Consider the following 20,437-nt stretch of genomic DNA (forward strand, 5'->3'; position numbering starts at 1 on the left):
ATGAGGGACTATGTTGAACTGTAAGAAAGCTGCACAGCAAAGTAAACCATCCAGAAAATGAAAAGGCAACCTCCTGAATGAAAGAAAATGTTTGCAAATCATGTATCTGATAAGGGGTTAATAACTGAAATACATAACTCCTATAACTCAATAGCAAAAAAAAAAAAAAATGATTAAAAAATGGGCAGAGGATTTGAATAGACGTTTTTCCAAAGAATGCACACACATGGCCAACAGGAAAAAATGAAAGCAAAGATGCTTAGCAGCACTAACCATCAGGAAAATGCAACCAAAACTACCACAATGAGATACTACCACAATGAGATACCACCTCACACCTACTGGAATAACTATTATCAAAAAGGCAAAAGAAAAAAAAAAAAAAGACAAGAAATAACAAGCATTGGTGAGAATGTGGAGAAAAGGGAACCCTTGTGCACTGTTGGAAATGAAATTAGTACAGACGCTATGGAAAACTGTATGAGATTCCTCAAAAAATAGAACTACCATATGATCTAAAAATACCACTTATAGGTATTTCTCTGAAGAAAACAAAAATTCTAATTTGAAAAGATATCTGCACCCTTGCAATTCCTGCAGCATTGTTTACAGTAGCCAAGATGTGGAAACAGCCTGTCCATAAATAGATGAATGGACAAAGCAAATGTGGTATATATATATACAATGGAATACAATTCAACCATTAAAAAAGTGAAATCTTGCCATTTGTGACAACATGGGTGGATTTTGAGGGGATTAAGTTAAGTGAAATAAGTCAGGCAGGGGAAGACAAATACCACATGATCTCACTTATACGTAGAATTTGAGAAACAACAAAAAAGCAAAATCATAGATACAGAGCTTGGTGGTTGTCAGAAGTGGAGGTTAGGGGATAGGAGATATGGGTGAAGGGGATCAAAAGGTACAAACTTCCAGTTATAAAATAAGTCATTGAGATGTAATGTACGGCAATGTGGTGTTTATACTGTATTGCATATTTGAAAGTTGCTGAGAGCAGATCTTAAAAGTCCTCATCACAAGAAAAGGAAGAATTGTAATTATGCCTGGTGACAGAAGTTAACTAAATTTTACTGTGATCATTTCACAATAAATATAAGTACCTAGGCATTATGTTGTACAACTGAAGCTAATATTACATGTCAATTATACCTCAATTAAAAAAAAAACTTAGTCTGCTTAATAAAAGGCAAAGTAGTAGATATGGTGAAATTTTTAGGATCCTGAAGGAAACTGGTCAAATAATGTGTGTCATCAGATTTAGAATACAAGAGGCTGGTGGAAGAGAGGAAAGGTAGAACAAATCAAGACATTCTGTTTCACACATGGAACTAAAAATTTTTAAGTTAGATGAATTCAGGTATGTTGCTACATCTTAAGTAAAGAAGAAAATTTTTCTTTTCTTTTCACAGTTCCGTGACCTATTCTGGAATCCATCTGTTGAGATGCTTTATAGCAGATATAACAGGAAATCTTAAGACTGATGGCTTTGGCCAACTGGAGTTGAATACCTAGAATTTCAACATTGTTTTAAATGTTGTGTATCTGTAATTTGCAGAAGGAACATTTCAGCTTTAAAACCTGCATCTTTCCAAAGCACGAATGAATTTGTGCTGGGGAAAAAGATCTTGTAAATAATTAAATTATGCATTTCATTAGAACAGATACCCTTCTTATTTTAACAGCGTTTCTGTTTTAACAAACTGACAAAGAGCATATAGAAGTCCATAATATGAAAACCTATTTACTACTATGTAGAGAATGGTTTTTATTGGGCTTTTGTCTTTTAAAGAAAATGTCCATTATGTTTATTTAAGTATTAAAATGGACTAGGTAAAAAGGGGCTACTTTTCTGTTGAGCACTTACAGGTAGATGGAAGATAAATGCTTCTCTCTATGCCTATAATTAGTCTTTTTTCTGAGTCCTTATTTGAATATAAAATATTCTTGATAAAATTTCAGTCAGTCCATGCTGAAAACATCAGTCTTTTCAGACTGGGATCATTCACCTTCAAGTGAACAGAGGATTCAGAATCAGAAGACCAGAATTTAAGTTCCAGGTCTAGTATTTATTAGTTTGGGCCTTGGGCAAATTACTTGATTTCTCTGCCCTTAATTTATAACTCACAAAGCTATAGAGATTAAAATGGTATAGTACGTGTAAAGGATATCTATATACGCTATATATTTGTAAAGTGAAACCAACAAAGAATGCAGCAAAATTCATATTTATCACAGAAAACCTCTTGTCATAGAGGAGGTAACATTTTCTCTATTGAAAGACAAAAACCAAGAACTAGTTTTAAGTGAGAACACTGATATTTGCAAAAGGGAGAAGAAAAAATTTGATGGGCCAGTGTAGAATTGGTACAGTAAGATTCAGAATGGAAAGATAAAGCCTTACTTTGAGCTAAAGTTAACAGAAAAATTTTTTATGAAGATGCTACTGACCTGTTCGTGTAAGTGGCATAGCTTTTCAATGTGAGGATGAATATTAAGATTATAGCAGTAGCCCTGGTTAAAAACTAAGTCTGTAAAACAAGTTTGTGGCTTTTTTAGGGAATTCAATTATGAATATATTTTCAGTTTTATAGTTGATAATCCTGGTCTATTCTAACCACCAGTGTTTTAAGCTGAAAGAAAGAAAAAACTTTATGTAGGCATTCACAAAGTGAAATATATGGTGACAATAGAACAATCTTAGAAGTCATCATTTTGCCTGCCAGTATTACTTTACTCCTTATCTTAGCCTTGGTTCTCCTAAAACCAGAGCCCAAGACAAGTTCGCATGCAGTTGTTTATTTGGCAAGTGACCCCAGGGAATAGGAGTGATGGAGAAAGGAAACAGAAGAAAGGAAAGTCAATCAATGATGCAAGAGTTGGACATCACATAGGTACATGTCTTGATCTTGAGGCACCTTTTGGGGAGACTTAGGAAACGTGCCTCTGTATTGCCCTTGAAGTGGGGAGAAGGTGGCTGCACACTTCTTCCAACTTGTCCATGCCTAAGTGCCAAGCAGTTCCTGCAACTTGTCAGAAGGAGCATGAGGAGAGAGGTCTCTGGAACATGACGCAAAGTGCAGTTGTCCACTCCTACTGGAGACTGGTGGCCACAGGAGTGGCTGAAGTAAGGCCAAGAGGATTTGGGCATGGGAGGTCTCACCACAGTGCTCTTATGAATGATCTAAGTGTTTTAATGCTACCAAAGGGGTAAAATAGGTATTCACTGATGACACTAACAGTATTTTTTTTTTCTTTTTTGGTTGGGGTATGGAGACCAGAGGGAGAGGGAAAAAAGAGAACCTTAAGGGGGTTCCACACTCAGCACGGAGCCCAACCTGGGGCTCAGTCTCATGACCCTGAGATAATGGCCTGAGCTGAAATCAAGAGTTGGGTACTTAACCAACTGAGCCACCCAGGCACCCCCACCCCCACTAACAGTAGTTTCTAATCTAATTTACTAGTAAGTTATGGTTTGTATATTTTAGATTTTTACTTTTAAAAATTTAAGACGTTGGAATTTTAAGTTGTTTGGAAAGATTAACTGATCTAGAATATTACATTTCTTATAAATATATATAAAATATCATTTGGTGAACACATGTGAAGCTTTTTTACTATTTCCCCCCGAATTCTAAGGAGCAAGAGAGGGGAAGAGGAGAGGAGGAAACTTACTCCAAAGGAACATTAATTAAGTACAAAAAAGTGATAGGCCTGTAGTTCAATCCAGGCTCTAGCCTCCATAGACAAATCACTGAACACTCTGGTTTTCCCACTGAGGGAAAATCTCTTTGAACACTTCCAAGTTTCTGATTCTTGAACAATGATGCCACTTCATATAAGCAGTCTAAGTCCAGGGAAACTAACTGGATTCACCTGCAAATGAAAACAGAAGCAAGACTGGACCTTAAATCTTAGAATCACAGAAGCTAATGGCTATGGCTAGACTTGTTATAAATGAGATCTCCTTAGTATTATCCGTGTTTTAAGGCACTAAGTAGCTACTATCACTTGGTAGCAAGCCAGGAAAAATATAAACAATGAAAAGGGACTAGAAATGTATTAAGAACTTTGAAGTAAATCAGGATGTTTGCAAGGCTTCAGGAAAGAAGGAATCTATAAAGCGCTGTTTAACTTTGCTTTGCAGGCTACTTGCATCAGATCACCTAAGCACCTTGTTAAAAATGCAGGCTTCTGGGCACCTGGAAATCTCAGTCAGTTGGGCATCTGACTCCTGATCTCGACTTGGGTTTTGATCTCAGGCTCATGAGGTCATGTAGGCTTCTGTCCCCATCCCCTGGCTGTGTTTATCAGTCTCTTCAGAAGGAAATCTGCATTTTAAACAACCCACCAAGTGATTCTCAAAACGAGAACCCCCAGTATAGATAAGTGGAAAAGGTGCAGAAAGAACAAGGCCAGATAAAGAATGGAATGGAAATAGAGTGAGGATGGTGAAGGAAAAGGGTGGGTGTGATATATACCGGGGAACTGTTTTACTTTTCTATAAAAATACATGTAACAGAAAACTTAATGCCACAACCTTCTTAACAAATAGAAGTTTATTGACCTAATTCTAGTGAACTAGAATATTTGAAAATTTGTAAGATTTACCATCTCTGGCAATGGTAAAACAATATAAAAATATCAGATGGTAGCATCAACATTAAATTATAGATATATGTGTGGCCTCACTCCTGGTTCTGTTTTGTGTAACTAAGCTTTATTTTTTCATTTAACTTTCTTACCTACTTCTACTTTGCTATCTTCTTTGTATTTCATGTATAGTTATACATGTCACCTTACATCCTTTTTGGAAAAAAAGTTTATTCAGAATCACTCACTAGCACCCAAATAAGTAAACCAGAAAAAAACCCAAAAACTTTTAGAGAACTCCAAAAGCATTTTAATTTGCCCCCCTTGAGATAAGGTGAACAAATGAAGTAAAATAATGGTAGTGACCAGTCGCTGAGAATACAGTTAGTGGCAAAATTTTTTAGACCCTTGTGATGATCAATTCTAATTTATAATCAAGACAGCACAATCATTAGAAGCTACAAATATAGGTGTTCAGTAATGGACTTACCTACAACGGAGCCAGTTAAGACCAAAGTGACTTTTTAAGCACTCCTTGATACTTCCTAGGCCAGCTGACTCCCTATATACACCCTAAGGCACAGGGTAGGGTTCTATAAACCTAATTACTCAATTCTTAATTCTCTGGTAAATCACAAAATTATTCTGTTTTTCAGGGACCCATCAGGTTTAATCAAGGAATTATATCTGCTTCTCAAGGACAGGATATGGTAGATTTCTTTTTTCATGTAAACCCCTGGCACAAAGTCAAATTCAAAATTTGACTATTTAATATTCAAATACTTGTCAGTTAAATGACACAGAGCTACTATAAATGTTTATTGAACTGAAATGAACTGCTGTACAATGTTACACTAAAGCAGCTCCTCTTTGAGTCCAAGTGGTACTTCCAAGTCTTTCCAGATTTTTTTTCAGCAGTTCCACATAAAACAGCAGGACACCAGATCAGTTTGTTAAGCACTTAAATGTCTCACAAATGAGCATCTAAACTCCCATTAAAGCAAAAATATCATCAATGTCATCTGTCTCCTTAATGGTTCCTGATGTATTATGTTTGTTCATTTGCAGTATTGTCCATGAATCAGTTTCATTTTCATTGCTTCCTGTAAGGTTTTCATGAATTTGCTTCTCTTTAGTTTGTATGACAGGATTTGAAATTCTGCTACTCAGGAGAAGCTTACTGTTAGGGGAGAGATCAGTTCTCTGAACTGTATAGTGCGAGAGTCTCCATTTACTGCTATCTGTAGCATTCTGAGTCCCTTGAGGGGATGGCTGAATTTCCTTTGAAAGAGTCAACTGCAACTTTCTCTGTAGTTTCCTCTGTTCCAGTAAAAATCTATTCTGAGATCTTCTTCGTCTCACATGACGCTTTGAAGTTTTGATTCCTGAGCCACGAAGAAGGCAGTTGCAAAGAGAAGTTTTTATGCACTCTAATTTCTTTGGCAAACTTTAAAGGACAAGAGAAAGGAAAAATCTGGGATTAAGACACAGAAAGACATTTTCAAAAACTTTTGTCTCCCTTTTTGTCAACTCCTAAAAGTACACAAAACTGTATACAGGTCCTATAACTGTGTACAACCCCAGAATCATCACAAAAAATAAATAGGAGCTTCAACCCAAATCTGTGTTTTCAGAGCAGAGTTTCCCTCTGATTCAGATTATAGCCAAGTATGTCCCCATTTTGTTCCCAAAGTGAAGTACCTCCTACAACTGCCTAGCAAGGTAGCTGTCAGAGGCTCTCCCTGATAACCGTCAAACTGTTCTTAATGTAACAGGAGTGGAGCTGGGAAAAGGATCACAAATAGAACACAATAGAACACATCCGCCTGGATGCATTAATCTCTATCTGGATAAGTAACTTCATGTTGTAGCAGGGAGTGAACAAGGGAAAAGGAATCAAAGTCAGAGACGGAGTTTACCTAAGAATGAGAAGACAGAGCTTCTGGCATAGACCACCTGATACCTTGGGCTGCCCTAACTGTGATTCATATATCTTCCTCAAGTGTGGGAATTCAGAACTCAAATTGCTGATTATTTTAGGTGCTTTGCTTCTGAATAAGGTATACTGCGACAAGGTACATTACATTGTCTTGTAATGTACTTGCTAACTGCCTCACTGTGTTAGATTTCAAAAGATTAGCACAGATCCGGATCCATAACTTCTACCCCTGTCACTCTCCCCTTTTCCTTTTTAAATAAATATATAACTTTGAGGAAGCCTTTATATATAATGTAGTGATTCAAGACCAGTTTTCAAAAGCTTTTCTTGTCTTACTCTAAGTGGTGATTTTTAAGTGGGGAGAGGGTAAGTGTACCTCCTCATTAAAATGGAAATAGAAAAATATGCAAACAGAAGAATCAGAGGATCTGAATTGAGTTCTAGATCTCCAGATGTAACAATCTGAACAAAATCCCCTATGTCCTCAGCTACAAAATGGGAATAATACTGCCTAACTCAGAGAGTTATGGACATTACGCAAATTTAAAACATACTACAGCATACTGAAACAGCAAAACAACAGTACAAAAGAGCAGGTTTTTTGTGGGGTAAGGAATAATGGTTTAACCAAATAACACTTTGTTACCCTTCTCACTAACTCTTAATTGTTATCATCTCTACTACCCCTTCTCCATCTCAGGCTGAGTTCCACCCTAGAATGGATCATTTTTAGATGGCTACAGGTCTTTAAAGGACCTTAATGTAGAAACCCTTCCAACCATTCTTTCCTTAGGAATACTTAACTTCTCCCACAGCTCTCAATCAAAACTTGTTCTTGTTGATCTTTACAGCCTTTTTTGTCTAAAATTGTTATGATGGGCATCTATTATTTTTTCAATAAAAATATAAAACCCTAAGGCATCTGACTTCATTATAATGCTTCAAGTAATACTGACTCACAGTCAAAGATAACCACCCTTAAGCAGTTCTGTGAACCTAAGAATCAGAGGGAAAGGAAGAAATCAATACATGGAAAGTCTGGCATTCACGAACGAACATTACCTAACCCTAAGCCCAGAGCCTGGTGTGTGTACTTCTGCTCTCACACCCTCATCCTGCTGCCCTGAAGCTGTGGGGAGACTGGCTGTCTCTCCTACCAGAGCAGGAGTGAGAGCTAGTGCTCCATGAGGATTAAGTCTATCTTACACAATGCATCCCCTGGCTTAGCATACCACAAACACTCCTAAGGCTTTCTGAATGAACAAATGGAATGGTGAAGAATATAAATGAATAAATCCAATTAACCAAGTTAACTTTCTTCTTCCCAGTGATACAGCTGTGACCAACAAAAGCAACAAAACTGCAGTTTGAACAGATCCTTCTTTTAGCCTCCCTAGGGGGGGCTATCCCATTTTTCAAAAAGCTAACTTGAATATATATATACTTTTGCCCTAAATAACAACAGAAAAAATAAAGGAATGGAATTCTTATTATATACCTACCTACACCCTTGAGCTTCCACATGTTTAAGCCGGTTACTTTTAAGAAGTTTGTTACCCAGAAAGGAGGCCTGAGCCTTGAGTTTTTTGCTCCTGCACCACAAAATTGCTGTTCGGATTTCTTCAGAAAGTTGAATAAAACTCTCAGCCTCTCGAAATCTCTGCACAAAACTTTTGGCACAGAGAGTTCCTGTTGCTTTCTGAGAACAATGTTTGGTTGCCTTTAGTTTGGACTGAGAACATTTTAAGTTGGTCTCCTGAAATATGGAAAGGTGAGAAAAATATATTGGATTTCCTACTGACTTGCAAATATATAACAGAGAAAAGTTGACCCCTATGAAAATTAGAAAATGTCTTTTTAAAAGAAGAAAAACTTTTAAAGCTCACTGTGCTTTCCTTTGTCTTAAAAAACAATGGGAAGTCACCAGAGAGGAAGACAAACCATGAGACTCTTAACTGTAGGAAACAAACTGAGGGTTGCCAGAGGGAAGGTGGGTCGGGGTTGGGGTAACTAGGTATGGGCATTGAGGAGGGCATGTGATGTGACGTGCAATGAGTGTTATATACAACTGATGAATTATTGAACTCAACATCTGAAACTAATGTTGGCTAACTAATGTTGGCTAATTGAATTTAAATTTTTTTAAAAACTTAATTTTTTTATCCACTGCTACTAACACAAGATTTTTTTCCTCCTCTGTGTAACAACAGACCCCATCTATAACTGAATTCAGATGCGAATCATAATACAAATATTCTAACACATACAGCTATTTAATCTATACATAAGAATGAAACTGAATAAATATTAGTCAAGGTCTATCTGGTAGGGAAAAGAAAAATCACTGAAGAGCCCTTTCCCTTGACACTACTAGACTATCACAAATTTGTTTTTCATTTATTTCTATACCAAGTTACCCTTCTCAATGATGGGTCAAAAATGTTACTGAAAACGCACAAAGGGATGATGCTGAATGTATGTTAAAAATGCTTAACTGAGCAACACTTCCAATTCAGCCATCTTTTGATGTGTCTCTTCAACCCCATCTTTCTATGTCAAGTAAAGTCTGAATTGTACCAGCCTTCATTGTTTACAACAATATGCCACTTACTAGATCTGCTTTCATTTTTCATTCAAAACTGCTCCCAATTTCTCACTTTCAAGAAAGACATAAAAAAGTAGTAGAAAATATAAAAGTAGAGACCTATCAATACTTAGTGTTGGTAACTGATAAAAGAACTTTGACCTTAGAAGCAAGCTGAGCATGTTAGTGCTAACTGTTAAAACTGTGGTAGCGATTAGTCATGAATAGGGACTGGGGACCAACCAACCCGCTTTAAAACCAGCTCACCCAGGAACAGATAGATGGACTGCAGAACTTTCAAGGGTCAGAGAGCCATAGTTCTTGAGACAGAGTTGACAAAAGGATTTGGGGGACTGATATAATGATAAAGAACAAAGACTGTGAAACCAAACTGTCTGTGTCCAAATCCCAGCTTTGCCCCATACTTGCGGTGTGGCCTAAGCAAGTTTCTTGTCCTTTCTAAGCCTCAATTTTCTCATCTGAAATATGGAAACAATAATAATAGCATCAGCCTAACAGGGCTTTTGCAAGGATTGTAGGAATTAACACACATAAAGCATTTCAAGAGTAAATGCAATATACATATTAGCTATTATTAGGGCTATAATGATGATGATTCCTCCCTCTGGAACTCATAAATTGGACAGAATATAAATCCAAGCTAGAATCCTTGTAAACATTCAAGAAAGAACTCTGATTTATCAAAAATAATTAAGAATTCTTAAATAGAAAAGAAGATATCATCTAGGTAGGACACCAGGAGAAAACAATCTGAGGACAAGTGATAAAAGAAGCCAAGTAGTTACCACATGAAAGTTGGTAACCCTGATGTATTCATCTGGTGCTGGGTCCAGAACAGAATTTACAGACAATGACTAAGAGGAATCATGTTAAAGCTTGAAGCCTAACCAGGAAAGAAAGAGAAGCCTCATGACAAAAGATGAGGATGACAGTAACGATGAGAGTACTTAATAACATCTGACCACAATTAAGTGCTTACCATACTCCAGACTCTATGCTGAAGACTTTACATGCATGGAAACTGCATAACCCTATGAGGGGCATACTGTATTAGAAAACAGAGGTATGGGCAGGTCAAGAAACTTATATAACGTCACACCGCTAGTACCAACTAAAGCCAGGACTCAAACCATTTCTGTCTGACTGCAAAGCTCATGCCTTTTTTTTTTTTTTTAAGATTTTATTCAAAAATCTTAGAGATTTTAAAGAGAGAGAGAACATGAGCAGGGAGCAGCAGCAGAGGGGGAGGGAAAGGGATAAGCAGACTCCACACTGAGTGCAGAGCCTTAATGTGAGGCTCAATCCCAGGACGCCAAGATCATGACCTGAGCCAAAATGAAGAGTCAGATGCTCAACTGACTGAGCCACCCAGGCACCCCCAAAGCTCATACTCTTAATACAATCCACACCTACAATGGATCCTAGAGACACTTTAGAATTCTAGCAAAACTCTAGAGTAAAATGTTTTTTAAGATATTCTATAACCCGAATTTACTGGATGTACTCAGTCCCTTGGGCCTCTATTCATTCAGAAGCATAGGAGGAAAACTAAGGTGGCACTAAGCTGAGAGCTGGAGATAAAAACAGAAACTCAATCTCTGCCCTTGGTAAATGGTATCTATTCCACAAGTTAGCAGAAATCATAAGCCATAATAATAGAAGCCAGACAAACCTGAGTAGCTTTGTGTTTCAGCTGTTTGCAGAAAGCTCTCACATCAAATTCTGATGACTTTTCTGTAGAAATGGAGAGACCACAGATACAAAAACTATTTTCAATATCATGCTATTTTCATACTATTAGCATACTATTTTCAAATCAAATTCTTAAGTTTATGATATTTCTTGCCAAATTACTACAAAAGAAATAAAGGGACTTGTAAAAGTCTGTGCTATATAAAAGTAAATTACCTTTGAAGACTTTCTTATTCTTTATTGGCTGTCCAAGATCCACATTATTCTGTGTATTGATCCTCATTTGGTTAGAGTTTTTGGAAATTCTGAGTATAGTTTCTGGGCTAGACCTTGGTGATTGCTCTTTAGTTAAAAACAGTTTATTTAACAGTTTAGTTACTCCTTTAGCTGCAAAAGCTGTAGGCATTTTTTTCTTAAAGACCTCAAAATAGGGCTGTCCTAAAAACTCAGCAATATCAGAAGGAAAAGTAAAATCTTTGAAGTAAGGCAGTGGTTGAATCATAGAGACCTGCTGAAGCAATCTGAACAATGGCTCATATAAAGACGTCAGCCTTTTCAAAACACCTTTATAGAGAACCCTAGAAAAAGACAGGAGGTGATGTATTAGCAAGCAATTATAATTTGCAGCTTATGTAATAACCACAATAGATTCAAAGCTGAAAATAAGTATCAGTCTGCCACTATAGATTAAAAATCCTCTAGCGCATATTTGCGAAGAGTGAGATTAGTCCAACCCAAGCAGAAAAATCCAAGTACAAAATGTTACTTAAAACTAAATAAAGTACTCAACGGGAAGGTGTCTCAAAGGATATCTTACGTATGGTTTTAGCTACATGGTGAGATTTTAGGCAAGTTTCAGATTCTCTACATCGTCTCTGTTCTTTTGGAATGTCTTAAAAGAAGCATGTATTATTGTTATAATCAGCAAAAATTAAAGCTATCCATTACAGAAAAGAATAATAGGTTAGCTGTTATTCATTCTAATCTTATCACCTCTAAGAATAAGCAGAATAAACAAGATAATTGGAAATAATACTTGAGAGACATCAAAGACCTAACCGTGAACATTTAGGTTCCCAATCCACCACAAGTAAAACATTAATCAAGTGAAGAAACAGAACCCCTGCACCATCAGCATCCCACGGGAAAAGAAATATGAAAACCTAGGCTGTGTTAGATGAAAAAGAAATGAAGGATTTTATATACATACATACCATAACCTGCTCACCAGCCCAACCATCACAAGGTTTAAAATAATGAATTCTTGCAAGCCTAGGTGCTTCACAGTCAAGCTGGAGAATCAAGTTAAAGTTGGAAAACAAAACCAAAGTAATCTGAATTTTGCAAGTTACATTTACGAAAAAAACAGATGGGAAATAGAATTTTCTTGAAGAAATTAAAGCCTTAAAATGTTCTATTTCAGTCATGGAAACTTAAAGTAATATGCACTCTTCCAGAGCTCTCATTATTTAGCTTCTATGATGTAGAATTTCTAACTGTCAGTGCCCTTAGGATAATACATGCTAGATGGAGACTGACAGTCTCTGGCAATGGCTGTATCAGTCAATTCCTAGGAAAAGGAGGCCAAGATGCAAAATTTTACTTCCTATAACCTCCTTCCTATAACCTCGTAGCTTTCAAACAGAAATACCATTAAATATATCCAAAGAATTCCAATTCAGAGGAAAGCATTTCAGTTGATCAAGGATACAGAAATGTCTTGCAGCAACAGTCCAAGAAGCGAAGTAACAACTTGCAGGCTCCCAAAATCTTCATGAGCACCAGCTCAACCACTGGTTGGCTAGGAATGATACATGCCTTGGTATTTACAGGCTGGTTCTCACTTCACAAAAATGGAAAAGAATGTTATTTTCATTCTTAAACTTCATTACTTATGAAGCACTTACACAGCTATTTTCAAGCACAGATGAGCTGGAAGCTCCTAGCTGGAGTTGACTGACAACAATGTTTCAATATAATCTATCTTGACCCAGAGTTCAGTGTCCTGCTAGTCCCTCCCACAAACCAACAGAGGAGAGATTATCACAAATACCAGGTGCCCCTTATTAAAACAAAATTTGTAAAACTCCCCAGTTGGGTTATATCCCAACACCAAGCAAAGAAGTCCAATGGAGATCACATTAAAGGCCATGAGTTCCCAGCCCACCACACAGACCATTACAAAGCCACTGGCCCAATTACCTGGAAGAAAACAACTCAGACAGATGTTGAATTGAACCCTCCAAATCCATGTTTTTCAAACGTTTTAAACATTGTTCAACCTGAAAGGGAAAGAACAGCTCAAATTTATATCACACAGACACGGCCACTGATATGATCACAAAAGCAAAGAAATGCAAAAGTTCAAAGTATGGAAATACACTCAACACAAGAGAATACCTTCATTTTAGGGTAAAGTAATATGTAGCCCAAAAACAGCTGCCCCTACTTAAAGATTTGAAATTAACCTAGCCAAACAAATTTCTCAAATCAGTTTATAACTAGGAATTTACTATGTGTCAGGATGTCATTGATGCTATAAAGGGCACCAAAGTAAGTATGAGATTATTCTCAAGATTTTTCTGAAAAACATGCTTTCTAAAAGTGAAACTACTAAAACAAGATAGTAAAGCTAAGAGGTTTCACCTTTATTCAGAAGACAATGGAGAACCATTAAAAATATCAAACCTTGTTTTAGGATGATTACCCTGGCTTTGGCATATAGAACATGCAAGCATAGAGGAAAGACTGGAGTTGAGGAAGAATCAATTAGGATAGCAAGACAACTAAACGTTGACGAGTTCTGAAGAAAGAAGATGCAGCCAGAACTAAAAGAAGGGTCTAGATGCAGAGAAAGTTTTGACTGATCAATGGACTGAATGGGAGAGATACCTAAACGGAAGATGCAGAGAAAACAGAACACCCAATTTTTCTGATAGATAATTATTCATAGCTTGGAATCCAGGAGGAAAAATAGGTTCAATCTGATATGTTCAACATGAAATATATTCAGGTTTGGTTTTGGAGTAAAAGACTCATAAGGAGATAAAAAGCTGCCCCAGCGAAGAAAACTTAGGGAAAGACCACACACTCCCAGATCTTTCTTTTTTTTTTTTTTTTTTTTTTTTAAAGATTTTATTTATTTATTTGACAGAGAGAAATCACAAGTAGGCAGAGAGGCAGGCAGAGAGAGAGGAGGAAGCAGGCTCCCTGCTGAGCAGAAAGCCCGACGTGGGGCTCGAACCCAGGACCTGGGATCATGACCTGAGCCGAAGGCAGCGGCTTAACCCACTGAGCCAGCCAGGCGCCCCTCCCAGATCTTTCTTTGATGAAGAAATCGCCATTCTTTTTGCCTTAAGTAATAGAAGCAGAAAAAACCAGAGGGCACAAATCTGTAAAGTTAGAGAATATGTCTGTTTCACCCCTGTATTCCGAGCACCACGCACAATGCCTGGCACATAGAACTTAACAAAAAATGCCTGCAGAATTAATAAGGTGAATGAATTTATGACCTTATAAGGAATCCAGCTTAGGAGACTTGTCTGTATAGGGTAGTCCCTAAACTAGAGGGCCCAACTGTGTCTTAAACTCTAAAAATTACAGAAACCACTTCCCATAACTTGTTATACAGCTATTTAGTCTAATATATTACTGATTATATTATATGCCCTATAATATATAAACCACAACTTTGTTCTTTTTATGATTTTAGGATTCTCATTATGATTAGGAAATTGTTTCTTTTTTTTTTTTTTTTTTAAAGATTTTATTTATTTATTTGACAGAGAGAAATCACAAGTAGGCAGAGAGGCAGGCAGAGAGAGAGGAGGAAGCAGGCTCCCTGCTGAGCAGAAAGCCCGATGTGGGGCTTGAACCCAGGACCTGGGATCATGACCTGAGCCGAAGGCAGCGGCCTAACCCACTGAGCCACCCAGGTGCCCCAGGAAATTGTTTCTTAATGCAACACTTTGTCTTGCTCAAATCACTGTATCTGTGAACTAGGCAAAAGTACTGTAATTTATTATAGGTTATATATAATGGAATTTTTCATAAAAATTACCCATTAGAAGCAAGACTGGCGAAGAATTAAACATAGTACCTTTCTAAATAAATTGCTTTTTGAAATGGTTTCAGGAAAAAAAAAAATGAAATCCCACATGCAACTGTGGACTGATGATCTATGAAGTCACAAGTAATTGACTGGGTTTCCCATAATAACAAAATATTAAGTGGCAGTGTGATCTCATTTTCATCAAGCAAACATGTTGAGTCGTAAACACAGGGTTTCCGCCTTACCTGTTTGAGGGCTAAATGGGGCTTGTGGCGGCCCATCCTGTTGTGATTGCTGTAAAGGACTGCACATAGCACATCTGTCTCTGCATCTAAGATTTGGTTCTTCAGTGACAGTGTAACAAGACAGCATTCTCTAATTACAGCTGCAACACAAAGGTCTAAACCAGAGATATTTAATAAAACTTAGTATGTATTTCTATATGAAGTTTATTATTTAAAAATACTCTGAAGAAACATCTTCCCTCATTAAGGGGATTAAGAACAAATTAATATAATCAGCTTTAACTATAAGAACATTATTAACAATTTTAAGTATGTGAGAAGATGGAAGATGGTGACCGATGATACAAAGTCTAGAAATCATTAAGAGGACATCTGTTAAACAATAACACATATCTTCCTATCACATTTTATTATGATTTTTAAGAATCTTTCATATGAATACTTTGCAGTCATTTGGTGTACACTTAGACTTAAGTACTTTGATGGCGGGGTACCTGTTCTATGCTTCTCTAAGTCCCCTAAATCCCCTATTTTGTTACGTACATAAGCAAAGCAGAATGGATATACTCTTAAAAGCAAAGGTGTGGTATGGGTGCACTACTTTCAGGTAAGAATACATTCAGGTAAGAGAAACAACTGTACAAACAACTGTAATGTATGTAACTGTAATGTAATGTAACTGGAAGTTACATTATTTGATGAATGTCTGACTGAACACGGGGTGCTCAGAATGATATAACAGCTTCCTAGTCTGAAAAGCTGTGAAGTAGAAGATGGAGGTAATGTGTGTCTCTGTGTCACTAAGGGAAGCACTAGCATCCCAGATGGATAGACTACAAAGCCAGATTACTACAGAACAGGGGGAACTTTATTTTGTCCCAACTATGTGAGGCCAGAAAGGACTGCTTTGAGAATGGGGAGTTGCTGAATTTCTAGGCCTAACAGAATCCTGTTAATTTTTTTTTTTTAATAGAGGAAGAGGACGATTATAAATTGCATAGCTTGGATGGATGGTGAGGAGGATGTGATCAGATAGGTTGTATTTAAAATTAACTATCACTTAAGTGTCCATTTACCGTATCAGGCACTGTTCCAAATGCTTTCTAACTGTACCTCTTCCTCAAAACAGCCCTTTGAGGCAGGTTCTATGTTTATCCGCATGTGAAAATGAGCTGAGCACAGAAAGGTTAAATAACGACACCCCCCAACCTGCCCACCTCCAGCAGAGCGAAGTGCCAAGATTCAAACCCAATTTGGCTCCTGAGGCACGCTCCTACTACTGGGCCCTACGGCCTAAAAACAGCCGTACCACGGACAAAACACGTTAAGAGCACTTTCCCCTAATGACATCATTAGACGCTTTCAACAACCGGTGATAGGTAGGGAGCACTAACCCTAACCCGTTATACAGATGAGGAACTGGAGGCCAGAAAGACTGCCGTCTAAACACAGAGTGCCCCAGCGCCTTCCTAAGAGATCAGGACACAGACTGCAGGGTGAACCGGGCGGCTGGTGGCCTGAGGGAACCGAGGCTTTCCAGGCCGCACTTCTCCCAGACGCCAGCGGCGTCCACCTCTCTCCGCCCCCCTGGGAGCGGGGCTGGGCCTTGGGCGTCTGTCGCTCCAGGCACGGCGTGCCGTAGGCACAGTGGGTTTAGTGAAGGATTCCAAATCAAACCAGAGCCCCTACAAAAGTCCTAGCAAACTCGGGACCGAGGGCTCAGGAAGTCCCGCCCCCACCGCGCACGTGCGCCGGCCCGGCCGGACACCGCCTCCGGAAGCGTCTGCGGTTCACCGGGCCCTTCGCTCACCCAGAGCTGCGTCAGGGTCCGGTATGGTCACTGTGCTGCGGCTCCCCGCCTTCGGGATTCTCACGCGGTTCCACGGCTCCAGGCCCGGCCGCACCGTAGCCATCTCTGGAGGCCGGGGAGGGGCTCGGAAGGGCGGAGCTCGGCGAGACCTAATGGAGGGACTGAGGGAGGAGAGAAGAGAGGAAATCTGGGGGAGGGAGAGGACAAGGGGTGGGACTGGGGCGGAGTCCGGAGGTGGGGGCGGGACCTTCTCGAATGGTGTACCAAATACAGTGGACTGGAGAGGATGGTGGTCCGGACTCTGTTCACCAACGCTTGGCCGGTTATCAGAAGCATTTGGGGAAGTTTGGGGTTGGAAGCTAGGGAAGTTCAGTCCCAGTCTGCTTAATCAGAATCGCCGAAGGGGGGAGGAATCTGCGTTGGGTTTAGGCTCCCACACAGGGAAGTTTGAAATTAACTTCAAGGCATTTTACAGATGTAGAAACTCAGGTTACCCATACACTCCTGTCTCCGCATCAGACATTAGGGAGAACGGAAGAAATTAAATAAAGAGGTTTATGGAAGGTGTGGCATTTGAAACACAGAAGAGGGGATTTACTTTGTCCAAGACAGTCAAGGAAGTTTCCTCTAGCTTCATCAACGAAAGGTGTGGCAATTGAAACACAGAAGAGATTTCTTTTGTCCAAGACCGCCAAGGAAGTTTCCTCTAGCTCCACCAACAGCAAAACCGAGATCACATCAAAGAAACTTAGAAGCCATCTGACTCTCCATCAACCCCATCCTCTATTAGTGTTTAAGACATGACGGTATCACCAGCTCTGCTGATCCTCACCTAGTTAATAACTTTCTCATAGAATCTTTATCTTCAGCCACACTGACACTACCTTACTTGAGAAAGTCATCCACTGTAACGTATAAAAGAGTCCGTGGGTTTTGGAGATAGACCACTAAGGTTCTAATTCTAGCTCTGCCGTTTACTAGCTCTGTGACCTCAGGAAAGTTATGTAACTCCTCCAAACCTTAGTATCCTTATAGGTAAAATAAAAATTATAGTCTCTACCTTAGGGTTGTATAGTGCTTTAGAACAGTGCCTGGCAAATAAGCAGATATTTACTCTTACCAGAATTAATACTGTTATTATTTCTACTGTTTAATACAAGTAACCTTGCCCCGTTGAAGCACTTGGCCATGCTCTTCCTACAAGCCTTTGCAAATACTAATCCCTCACTTGGATCATGCCTCTGAAATACAGTCTCCCTCAGCTCTGGTGTCATCACCTCTGAGTAGTTCTTCCTGAGCTTCCCATCCCCACTCCATAACTTGATATAGAGACCCTTTTATATACTACCATAGTGCCTTGAATTGGCCTCTGTATTAGCTTCCTATTGCTGCTGTAATAAATCATTACAAACTTAGTTGATTAAAAGACTTATTGTATTTCTGGAGGTCAGAAGTCCAAAATGGATCCCACCGGACTACAGTTGGCAGAACCAGATCCTTCTGGAGGCTCTAGTGGAGGATTCATTTACTTTTTCCAGTTTCTAAAGGCTACTTGCATTGCAGTCCTTTGTTCATGTGTCCATCCTCCATTTTCAAAATCAGTAACATAGCATCTTCCAGTCTCCCTCCATGTTCTCTTTCTCTCATCCTCCTGCCTACTTAGAAATACCCTGGTGATTACACTGGGCCCAACAAAATAACCTGGTATAAGCATCCCATCTCAGAATCTCTAACTTAATCACATCTGCAAAAACTGTTTTTGCAATGTAAGGTAACATAGTTACAGATTCTGAGGATTAGGATGTGGACATCTTTGGGGAACCGTTATTCAGTTACCATAGACACTCTCATAGAATTAACTTCACTATGTTGTATTTGTATGTCTTCTTCAATGGCATATGAGCTTACTGAAGGCAATACTAACCAATATAGTTCACTAATCTTTATATCTTAGTGCTTAACTGAGAGCCTGGCATCTAGTAGGACCTGAATAAATTTTAATAACTTTACTGAGGTATAATTACTATAAGAGAACCACACATATTTAATATATAAAATTTGTTTGCCAATATTTACTGGTTGAATAAGGGACTAGATAATGCTTGAATAGAGTTTCTAAAAGATGATTAGGAATTTCTCAGACAGATAAGGGAAGAAGGACATCCCTGACAGAATGATGTTAAACAACATGGGTTGGAAGAAGCACTAGTCCTGGTCAGTATTGCTGGAGCATGATATGTGCTGAGGGGTGAAGCTGGGAGTGGTGGTGTCAGATTCTGGGCAGAACTTGGATTCTACCCTGAAGGCTGGTCGTTCCCCAAACTGGCTGATCATAATTAACCTAGATAGCTTTTAAAAAATAGAAATTATCAGTTCCCACTTTGGAAATTCTTACTCATTAGGTATGAGTAGGTCTCTAATCTTTGTTTTTTTTTTTAAAGCTCCTTTTGATGGTGGTTTGGATTGGGGAGCCCTTACTGTAGGTGATAAAGGAGTCTCTGAGTCTTAGGCAGGACAATTTTAGTCACCTTGTATCAAAGAGCACCTTGAAGAACAGATTTAAAGGAGATGAGACTGGGCGTAAGGAGGTAAAGGAATCTGTTGCAAACAGGCAAGACACGGTTATAGCCTGGATTCAAACATAGGCACTGAAGATGAATAGTAGAACTTATTTAAATGTCTGGTATTTAGATATTTAGTTGTCTAGCATGACTTCTAGATTTTTGCTTTGAGTTTTTGATGTAGCATTCAAAAGTAGAACAGATTTAGGTAGGTGGCAAGGATAATGAGATAACTTTTGATATTTTAAGTTTGAAATCACCCACAGGCTGTCCACAAGTATATGGCCAATTCACCAGTTGAATAAATGGAACTATAGCTCAAAGTGTGATTGCAAAGGGAGGAATATAGAGATGGTGAATATAGGATATTATTTTTAGAAGGTTAGATAAGAAGGGGAGACCATTTAACTTGTAATAGGGTATTATTTTGGTTTTCATTTTAAGATAGTATATCAGGGTTCCACCGTTCAAACAGAATCAATAAGATATATATATATATATATATATATATTTTTTTTTTTTAAGGGATTTTTTGAAAGAAATTGGCTTGCACAATTTTGGGGTTTGGATAATCAAGTTTGAAATCCATAACAGCAGGCCAACAAGGAGCAGGCGGAAAACTCAGGCAGGAGCTGTAGCTACTACATATAAATGAGCTACTTAAATGTAGCTACTCATATAAACGAGATTTCTTCCTCCTCCTTATTTTCATAGAAACCTCAGTTCTGTTTTTAAGACTTTCTAAACTGATTGGATTGGGTTTGCCCAGATTTTGCAGGATAATCTCCTTTACATAAAGTCAACTGATTGTAGCTGACAATCTCACCTACAGAATACTTTCACAGAAACACCTAGACTTGTGTTTGACTGAGTAACAGGGTTCTATAGCCTAGCCCAATTGATACACAAAATTGACTATCACG

At 38.4% G+C, this 20,437-nt stretch overlaps 2 protein-coding genes and 1 long non-coding RNA gene across 9 annotated transcripts in view; 1 reads left to right on the forward strand and 2 right to left on the reverse strand.

The window, feature by feature from the left end:
- LOC125097284 (uncharacterized) overlaps positions 1-2,411 on the reverse strand; it is a 30,670-nt gene extending 28,259 nt beyond the window's left edge. Inside the window, exon 1 of the long non-coding RNA XR_007126523.1 lies at positions 2,309-2,411. This is a non-coding gene — a long non-coding RNA (uncharacterized LOC125097284). The remainder of the gene's footprint in view (positions 1-2,308) is intronic.
- Positions 1-20,437, forward strand: part of GTPBP8 (GTP binding protein 8 (putative)) — a 78,148-nt gene that overhangs the window by 10,442 nt on the left and 47,269 nt on the right. Inside the window, exon 6 of one of the 6 annotated variants that reach the window (XM_047724879.1) lies at positions 7,251-8,006. The exons of 4 other annotated variants lie outside the window; for them this stretch is intronic. In XM_047724879.1, coding sequence (XP_047580835.1) covers positions 7,251-7,311 — 61 coding nt within the window. In that variant the 3' untranslated portion in view covers positions 7,312-8,006. Of the gene's footprint in view, positions 1-1,430; positions 1,924-7,250; positions 8,007-20,437 lie in introns of those variants that run through there. One more of the 6 variants, XM_047724876.1, reaches the window with a different exon arrangement.
- On the reverse strand, positions 4,903-17,151 carry NEPRO (nucleolus and neural progenitor protein). 2 transcript variants are annotated; one of them, XM_047724864.1, is made up of 9 exons: positions 16,954-17,108; positions 15,144-15,298; positions 13,050-13,129; positions 12,559-12,690; positions 12,062-12,139; positions 11,064-11,425; positions 10,828-10,889; positions 8,053-8,306; positions 4,903-6,058 (listed from the first exon to the last, which is right to left on the reverse strand). In XM_047724864.1, the coding sequence occupies exons 1-9, from the start codon at positions 17,054-17,056 to the stop codon at positions 5,596-5,598; spliced, it is 1,689 nt and encodes a 562-aa protein (XP_047580820.1). In that variant the 5' UTR covers positions 17,057-17,108; the 3' UTR covers positions 4,903-5,595. The 2 variants fall into 2 exon arrangements, with proteins under 2 accessions (XP_047580820.1, XP_047580823.1); XM_047724867.1 differs by having other exon boundaries at positions 5,912-6,085; positions 16,954-17,151.

The sequence above is a fragment of the Lutra lutra genome, chromosome 1, assembly GCF_902655055.1.
Source record: "Lutra lutra chromosome 1, mLutLut1.2, whole genome shotgun sequence".
Classification (NCBI taxonomy): Eukaryota; Metazoa; Chordata; class Mammalia; order Carnivora; family Mustelidae; genus Lutra; species Lutra lutra.

Excerpts from the sequence above, each read along its gene's own strand:
- NEPRO (XM_047724864.1), bottom strand. The coding sequence starts at position 17,056 with ATGGCTACGGTGCGGCCGGGCCTGGAGCCGTGGAACCGCGTGAGAATC. Across the intron at positions 13,130-15,143 it reads CCCATTTAGCCCTCAAACAG|GTTGAACAATGTTTAAAACG; the intron begins GTAAGGCGGAAA and ends TTTCCCTTTCAG. Across the intron at positions 6,059-8,052 it reads GTGGAAGCTCAAGGGTGTAG|TTTGCCAAAGAAATTAGAGT; the intron begins GTAGGTATATAA and ends TGTCCTTTAAAG.